General features: G+C 39.0%; 1 protein-coding gene across 1 annotated transcript; it reads right to left on the bottom strand.

Annotated features, from left to right (window-relative positions):
* Nucleotides 1-507: 507 nt before the first annotated feature.
* On the bottom strand, nucleotides 508-9,148 carry stx3a (syntaxin 3a). Its single transcript, XM_049570652.1, has 10 exons — nucleotides 9,119-9,148; nucleotides 7,866-7,937; nucleotides 7,635-7,734; nucleotides 7,469-7,543; nucleotides 7,188-7,258; nucleotides 5,985-6,093; nucleotides 5,322-5,395; nucleotides 4,775-4,909; nucleotides 2,026-2,136; nucleotides 508-617 (listed from the first exon to the last, which is right to left on the bottom strand). The coding sequence occupies exons 1-10, from the start codon at nucleotides 9,146-9,148 to the stop codon at nucleotides 540-542; spliced, it is 855 nt and encodes a 284-aa protein (XP_049426609.1). The 3' UTR covers nucleotides 508-539.
* Between the last annotated feature and the right edge of the window lie 314 nt (nucleotides 9,149-9,462).

Genomic DNA, 9,462 nt, shown 5'->3' with positions numbered 1-9,462 from the left:
TAGCCAAAATACGGTATATCAAAATATTCTGTTAATTCCAGACCACTTCCAGGCCTGGAAAACAGTTTTTCTGATTTAATATTTTTTCCAGAAATGTCATAAGCATGGGAACCCTGTATTTTGATTTAGTGATACTTTGTTTAAACCTATGATCATGTGACTCTCACTGAATTCTGCAGCTCATGAATGCTGATCTAAATCTCTATGAAGCAGCTACACTCAGTCCAAACGCCTTAGAGTCATATTAAGTTCTCCTTTCACGCCTGAGCTCCATTTGGACATGACTTTGATTATCTAGACACTGCAGTGAAAGTGAATTTAAATATGGGACACCCTGAGAAGATTAAGAAAGTTGTCATACCACATTCAGAAATAACTGAGAACAAATGAAAATGTTTTCTAGCCTCTATTTCTGTTTTGAATTGGTTTAAATGACAGTAAACTGAGCCCAGGCTCTATCTGTGACCATCTGAGAGCAGCTCTGCTCTGCCTCATCCGGCGCTGTGGACTCAGCTGGTGGGGGGCCTCGTTCAGGCTTTCTATTTGAAGAAGCTGTAGACAAAGGAACCGAGTATCAAGGCCAAAATCACACAGCAGCAGAAGATCATCATTTGTTTCTGGAGAACAGGAGGGAAAAGGAAACAGAGACAGAAAAGAGGACAGTGTTACATTACCTTCTCCTACAACGTTGAAGTTAAAGTCACTCCAGACAAATCCAAAACTGAGCATGTTCAGATTTGATTCAAGACCAAACCCAGATGGCTCAAGACCAGGTTATCAATATTATGTGTCTGTTGACTGGGTCATTTTTGTTGCTCAGGACCTTCCACTGGATTGAAACATGGTTTGGTCTACTCTGAAGTAGAAGGCAGACTGTAAACTAAAATGTGGTTAGTAATGTGGCTCCACAGTTCAGATGGTCTTCCTCCCTTTATTTCAGAGATACAACAAACTGAGTTCTTTAATTTGTGTATTTTCGTTTTGCTACAATTAGGATTATTAATACAAGAGAGAATTTTTGTTTTTTAAAGTCATAGAATATTAGATATAACATGTCTGATGGAAACACAGTCTTGCACAATGTTACTAACTGTCTGGGTAATTTCATTTTATACTTTATTCATCAAATGGCAAATCCAAAATAATGAGGCTTGACCAAAGTTGGTTGGTTTTTCCTAAAGAGAAACACCATGGTCAATGGCCAAGAGGCATGTTTGTGAATAGTAAAATCATGAGCGTGACATGGGTGAAAACAAGGGTGTCTTTATGAATAGTTGTCCAGTGTGGGGTTATTAATACTAAGAAAGCCAAATCAATGAACAGTGCAAAAGGGGCCACCTACGCAGGAGTAATTCTGTAGTCTCAATACGGTTGGGACTACAGAATTAGTAGTCTACATAACTTAAAGGAGGAAACAAAGACTACAGTAAACTCTATCAGCTATGTATAGAAGCCCATTTTAGTCATTATAATGACAAACTTTCTTATAATAATGAGTTAATATCTCAAAATAATGAGTAACTTTTCCAAATACTGGTTACTTGGCTCAAAATAATGACACAGTATTTCAAAATAATAACAACGTCCCCATATAATGAGTTAGTATTTACAAAATTACATTTGTTAAAATAATGACTAAATATCTCAAACTTATGAAAAACTTCGCAAAACAATGACTTAGTATTTTCAATAATGACTTACATATGTCAAAATAATGACTTCATATTTCAAATTAATGAGAAGTTACCCAAAAGAATGAATTAGTATTTCAAAAATAATGACATACTTATCTCAAAATTATGACTTAGTGTCTCAAAATAATATTTTTGTGATGTTTTTCTTACTTTTGGGATAGTAACTCATTATTTTCAGTCATTATTTCGAAAGTGTATTTAGTGTAATGACTTACTAGAGCTTTTTGCATTATTTTCATTACACAGAAATTGGCTTCATTAGTATTATGACTCTAAAAATGTTTCAACATAGTATTACATCTACGTTACTGCTCAATCAGTCTCAACTCACCCTGCGTGCCTCCTGCTGGAATTTGGCTGCCTTTTTGGTGTCAGCCACAGCCCTCTCTACAAAGCCCACTGACTGGTCCATGTTGCTCTCAATTCTGTCGATCATGCCACCCTACAGGAGAGCGGGACGACATAGAATAATGTGAGAGAGGAGAACACAGGATGAAACAGATAACATGTGTTGATGGATGCTGATGATGGAGGTGGACATCTGCTGCTTGTGATCACCTTTACCTGCATTTTATCAAATAGCTGAGCAGTTTTATAATCTAAGGGCAGCGTGAAGGAATTACTGAGCTGGAAGAACATGAGAGACTTTCATGTACAACAGTGACAAACACCCACTGATTATTAAATCAGTTCTCCTGCACAGCTCTGGATCAGCTGTTACAAGTCATTGTGACTGGTCAGACTGTGTTGGTCTTTGTGTTTTATTATAGTTAATAACAATATGATATCATAAAAGATGACTGAAGGATAAAATGTTTGTTGATAGAATATTTCTACATTCAAATCACATAGTGTAGCACTGTCGCCTCACAGCAAGAGGGTTGCCGGTTCGATCCCGGGTGTGGGAGCCCTTCTGTGCGGAGTTTGCATGTTCTCCCCGTGTCAGCGTGTGTTCTCTCCGGGCACTCCGGCTTCCTCCCACAGTCCAAAGACATGCAGATTGGGGACTAGGTTAATTGATAACTCTAAATTGTCCGTAGGTGTGAATGTGAGCGTGAATGGTTGTCTGTCTCTATGTGTCAGCCCTGCGATAGTCTGGCGACCTGTCCAGGGTGTACCCTGGACCCTCAAGAGGTTGAAGCAGTTAGAAGATGAATGAATGAATGAAATCACATAGTGTCAGAGTAAATTCAGGTCAGTTAACACTGGTACTCTACACCAGTGTTTCTCAAATGGGGGTTATGGGTACCCCTAGGGGTACTTTGGAGTACTGCAGGGAGTATGTGAGTTTTAAAATAAAAAGTTAATTAAAAAAATATCAGTCATGCGCAATTCCTAAATTATAATTATTAGAATTATATTGTAATAAGTTCAATAAAAATGTACATTTAAGTTGAATAAACCAATTTTTTCTTATTATCAACTGCAACAAATACAATCTGCTGGTCAGGGGGTAATTCACTAAAAAAAAAATTCCAAAGGAGTACATTATTGAACTGAGTTTGAGAACCACTGCGCTGCACAGTCCAGTTTCCATGACACTGGATTATTATCGTGTAACAAGTTGGTTATTCCAAATTCTATTGTCACTAAAAAATATGTATATGACCAAACTGGGTGAAAGATAGTGTTTTTAATTCATCTTTCTAAGTCAGCCTCCAAACCTACAAATTAAAAATCACATGGCTTGGTGATTTGTGAAGAATGTAAAAAATGTTAACAACTTCATAACCTGCTTGTTTCACAAAAACCCCATCAAACTGCTGCTGCAACACACTGTAAGCTAATGTTAACTGAGCTAAAAGGAAGCTCATTAAATGGACAGCTTACCCCAAACACAAAATGACATATTTTTCCTCTCACCTGTAGTGCTATATATCAGTCTAGATCATTTTGGTGAGAGTTGCAGAGTGTTGGAGATATCAGCTATAGAGATGTCTGCCTCCTTTCCAATATAATGGAACTAGATGGCACTCAGCTTGTGGTGTTCAAAGTGCCAAAAAATGCATTTTAAAATCTCAACAGAAATGTCTCTTTACAGAGATCATGACCCAGTTACTCAATCTCATTCACAGACTTTGTTCTGGGTCTACTGGCAGCTCTAAATCTCAGCCAAGGAGAACACCGTTAATGTTTACATCTAGGTCTGTCACAAACACAAGCCATTCGTCCATCAGTAGATGCACACTTTCTTCTGCACTGTGATACAGCTGGCAGGTGTGGTTTGGTAGAAAGAAAGTAGTTCCTACATGAAACTGCTCACAGGGATAATCTTGAGTTACATGGTCATGATTTCTGGAAAGAGACATGACCTCCTGATAAATGTGGAAATATAACAGGCTGTGTTTAGCAACCAGAACCAAGACCTTTGACCTGTATTAACTACAGTCAGCAATGGTGACCAGAAGTTAACAGACAAAACAGGAAAAGGAGTAAATGAACAGGCCACATGAGGTCAATGTTGCCTTGACTTTTAACTGAGTTCCACCCAGACTCCTCAAAGCCTTAAAGCTCCTACTGAGTGGTTTTGATATCAACACCAGTATTCTACACGATTAATGATTGTGGCTGGAAAAAATGACTGTCAGGGAAAAATGAGAGCTATTTTGAGCTGAACAGTTTTCCTAAAATATCAAACACCACAACTTGTATTACACTACTGTATGAAGCAGGAGGACAAACAGTGTTTCCCAGGCCTTTTCTGTATGCTTTATTAAAAATTACAATACTTGTACCTTATCAAATTCATTCAAAAAATCAAGTCAGCAAAATATCATCCAAAAAGTGGACAATAGGTTTTCTTTTAGAAAAAAAACAAAAAAAAAAACACAACATAACCCCCTCTTTATCTCAAATTTGGAAAACCTGTATAGTTACAATACCTGCGTATAAACACTAATGAAGCCCTATTAATAGTCCCCAGTTTTATTATAGGGAGAGTGTCATCTTGAAGTCTTAGTTCAAATTAGATTTTTCAAACTTCTCGCAGTTTCAAAACTGTACATCTGAATCTCCATCATGAGTTGTTGTCGTTGTGTTTGTATGTGTGTGTGTGTGTGTGTGTGTGTGCGTGTGTGTACCTGATTCTCAACCAGCATGGCGATATCAACAAACATGTCATGGAGCTCTTTGATGCTGCTCTCCAGCCTCACGATGTCTTTGTGACGAGCCTCGATCTCATTCAGGGCCTGCTGGTTGATCTTAGAGTCCATGATCTGAGGATGGAGGGGATGTGCGGTGAAACAGAAACAATAAAATGAGACCAGCTGAAGAATGAGAATATATTAAAGGATAAATAAAAGATCATCAGAGAACAAGTTACTATTGTTGCAATGACACAATTACTCACAAACTCTGACATCTAATGACATATCTATGAGAGTTTAGCAGGGGACTGACCCAATAGAAGTATTTATTGCAATTACAGTGCACAGGATTACATTAATTTGCAGGTTGTATTTAGGGCTGCACCTAACAATTATTTCCATCATCAATTATGCTGCCAAAAGTCAAGGGTGACACATTCAAATGTCTTGCTTTGGCTGATAAACAGACCAAAAACCAGTAATATTCAGTTTACAATCATGTATTACAAAGACATGTATATCCACACAGTGTCAGTCATACCCCGGCAGTGAAGACAGCTGCGTTGCCTCCCTCCAGCATCTCCTCCAGCTCCTCATCAGTCGTTGCTTTCCCCGCTGTGATGAGCAGAAAAGACCGTTGTAAGTGTTATACATAAATACCTACAGCTGACAGGCGTGGTTAAATATAGAGGGTAGGGACAGACTGACGTATTAAAGCCCTGACTTGTGAGAAGTAGAGCCACTTTACACTGAAGTGTCAAGTGACAAAATAATAAAAAAAATAAAACAATATGCCTGATATAATAAAATTAAAGCTACAGAAATCACTAATAACAGTATGTGTAAAGTAGATTCAGCCTGACTGTAGTTAAATGTACCCTGTGGATTTTTATTTTTTACCACTAGGGATATTTGTAGAGTATGTGCACCACATGCACAGGGGTGATACCTACTTCTGCCATATCAGCCAGTCTTGCAATTTATTTTTGAAACTCATGTTTTTGTCTTACTGTGTGACTGTGACAGGTAGAGTAACTTTAAAATCAGTATGCATTAATGTAATCTTAATGTAAAAGTAATCGATGGAGCCATGAGCGCCAAGTCCAAAATGATTAGAGTACCTCCGCTAAACCTGTGTCCTCATCAACACTGAGTGATGTTATTTTGTTAGTTTGCCTAATTGTGATAATCGACTGTAACTCACTGATCTCCAGCTGTCGGGCGATTCGTCCTTTGCTTTTATCTCTGAAGTCAACTTGAGCCTCATTGTATTTTGTCATCACCTCTACGAACTTCTTGGCCAGGATAGCATGCTGGAGGAAATGAGAAGGCAGATGTCCTGTTAACTGACTTAAAAAGTATGTAAATGTGTAATAGCGGTCACATAACACGTCAATAACATATCACAAGGCGTATAGCTCAGTCGCCAGAAGAAAATTATACATTTCTGCAAACCACTGAAACATTACATTTAAATATCACGTTTACATTTCTAAAGTAGTACAATTTAGGAGCTGACTGTCATTGAGTCATCAGTTAGGTGTGTGAGACGCCTACCAAGCTGCAGACTACTGTTAGTGCCCAACAAACAACAAAACCAGTTGTTTTTTTTAGCAAACTATTGCTGTGTTTCCTGCCAGGATCGTGCTGCCAAAACCAGGGTTTTTAAGCCAGTACACAATCTTTTCCTTAGCCTCCTTAGCCGTAGCCTTTATACCTAAACCTAATCATCTGATGTTGAAACATAAATAAGCATGAAGTTTCAACATATCCGCTACAAAAAAGCATGCAAATGTAACATATCAGAGGTTTGCATAAATGTACAATGCCAACATTTTTTCCTGGCGATTGGGCTTCCCCTGCATGTCATTAAATAACTATATTAGTGAGTTTTCAACTCACACTAATAGCCTTCAGTGCCTCTATTTTTGGTTTGAGGAGGTTGAGGAAAAACATGAAGTGCTGGCATTTCAAAGCATTTTCAAAATATTGATTGTTTCCTCAACACAGTTATTATTGATGAGCCTCTGCAACAGTAATATCCAGTATCCCAGCATTTAAACCATCGTGGGACACTAAAACTCTCCACTGAAACAATCAGTGTAAACAATGTGCTCTTGTGTGTAAGCCACAGTTGAGGTAATTCCTTAAAACGTTTCCGTAATTCTTTTTTAATGTCTTAAATGTTACACAACCACAGAGGGGAAATGCTCGAGCACAGTTTATATTCACAGAACAGAAATAAAGTAGTTTGTGGATCTTTGCTGAACAACAGGAAAGAGGGATAAAAACTTCCACCTGCTTAAGAAATGTGTAAACTTAAACCTCTTCAAGTTTGAGCTGCAGTTCAGTGTACAGTAGACGCCGGGTTAGGCAAACTTAATATTGTTATTTAAGATCGTCTGACCTGTGATTTGCGTATCCTGAGGTCAGCTGAGGCCCTCTCATCTGTGTTTGACTCAAGCTGGCGCTCGATAGCTGATGCACACACACAGACAAAGGACGGGACAAATAATACTGTGATTCTATCGTTGTGAAAGAGGCTGTACACAGATATTCAAAATACACAGAACAGTGCATATGTAAAGGTTTTCAGGTATCTGTCTCAAAAACCTGTGCTGGCTCAATATAATGGAGTTAAGTGGAATTTTCTGGACTGAGAAGAAAGTAGAAAGAACAAATACTAACTCTTCAGTTTGTTTCTGGCATTGTTGGCAGACTTCTTGATCTCGTTGGTGACGGCTTCAAGGTCATCATGTGTTTCTGAAAGAAAGAGTGAGAGCAGAGGGAGATTACACACAGCAAGAAGTAACAGGAAGTAACTTGAAGATATGTGTGTATATGTGTTTGTTACTCTGGTCCGATGTGGGGGCTGACAAGATGGTGGAGTAGAGTTTTTTGATTTCTGTGACGCTCTCGTCAATCTTGTCAATGCTGGTGCGGATATCTTCGATCTGAAAGACACACAGATACACACACACACACACACACACACACACACACACACACATCAGTAAGACAGAAATGCATTTCCTGGGAGATGAAATGTCAAAAATAGACAGACGGACAGACACAAGCAGAGTACCTGAGTAAAGAAATCATCCATAAAGTTCTGGTTCTCCACAGGAATCTCAATGTCATCGCCTCCATCACTCTTCTGTTAAACACACACACACACACACACACATGCAAATTAAAACGAGGGTCAATACTGAACTTGAGGATGAAATACACACAGGCAGCCCATAACTACACCAACAACACAAGTAAAAACATTTGATATCTTTGGGATAAGATAAGAAGCATTGTCACCTCTCCATAATTAATTCTGTCCCCCTTGAATTTCTAGTTTAATTCAAAATGATCCACACTACGGACAGCTGCTCTCACAAGCAGGGGTGTCAAACTAAGTTTTGGGTGCTGTCACACCTAACCTGTGTGGTTCAGTTAAAACAAACTCAGGTACGCTTGCTCAGTTAGTTCCTTTGTTTGAAAGCTTTCAGTTGAACCCTGGTGCAGACCACTCAACCGAACCAAGAGTGCTTGAAAAGATGGGTCCGTTTTGTTTGTGATGTGAAAGCAAATTAGCTTGCCACAGGGTTTTATGACAGCAGATATGTGATTTTAGCAGGATCTAAAAAGCTAAATTAACTATAAATCCATCTGCTTCTATACTTGTCCACTCCTGTGTAGTACCAACCATTTGCAACACTCTGGTTCCCAACCCAAGTCCCTATGGACTGATCAACCTTCCCCTCTGTCTGCAAAGTCACCCAGAGGGCCTAACTGGACCCTTTGGCGGGTCGGTTCTGGCCCGTGGGCCACATGTTTCACACCTTGGTTCAGTTCATCAGCAATTTGCGTGCGCGCCCCTGTGACGTCAGGCCAACTGCAGGTTAAAGTTAGGCCATCTCGCACGCGCTACTACTACCCTCTGCACGCCTAAAACTAAACAGTAAATTAATCCTGTCCTTGCACAATAACAAGCTTTTACTGAATATTACTGAAGACTAATGGCTGTAGGAATAAAAGCCTTTAAAACATTTAAGTTATATTCATATTTGTTTTTAATAAAAAGCATATTTTAATATATTTGTCAAGTATTTGGCTACTATATTAGTTCTTTTCTTTCATATTTGGTGAAATATAGCTAGTATTGTTTAATGAAAATGGCATAAATGTTATTATAAACGTTAGCTGTCCCACACTGAGCGACATGTCTCCACACATATGGGCACAGGAGCCGAGTTTAATTGACATTGCAGGACAGTAGGCCTGTGCTATCAACAGGTGTCCCACTAAATGCTACAAATACCTAAACAAAAAAAATTGGCTTACCTCCTTCAGCTGCGCCAGTCGGTCCTTCATCTTGACAACTCTGTGCTTCAAATAAATTAATTAACAGATAAAAAAGGCAGCCTCCCAAGTCCCGGACAACAATGCTTCCTCTAGCCTACAACAGCTATTAAAATGGCCTCCAAATTAGCCCAGTGGAAATGATTATCTCCTTCAATTAATCCAGGAGCTCTGAGCGGAAGACAGCTGTCAGAGCCGCAGACAGATCCGCACACATGAAGGTAAACTGGAATAGGGAATAAATCCAAAGTGTACATTAATAGCAGGTCTCGGTTGTTTAGATGTGTCTCTCTGAGGCAATGTTTGTGGCCAACCTAACCTGAGGT

This window comes from Epinephelus fuscoguttatus, linkage group LG3 (assembly GCF_011397635.1).
Source record: "Epinephelus fuscoguttatus linkage group LG3, E.fuscoguttatus.final_Chr_v1".
Taxonomy (NCBI): domain Eukaryota; kingdom Metazoa; phylum Chordata; class Actinopteri; order Perciformes; family Serranidae; genus Epinephelus; species Epinephelus fuscoguttatus.
This window is presented reverse-complemented; position numbering and strand designations above follow the sequence as displayed.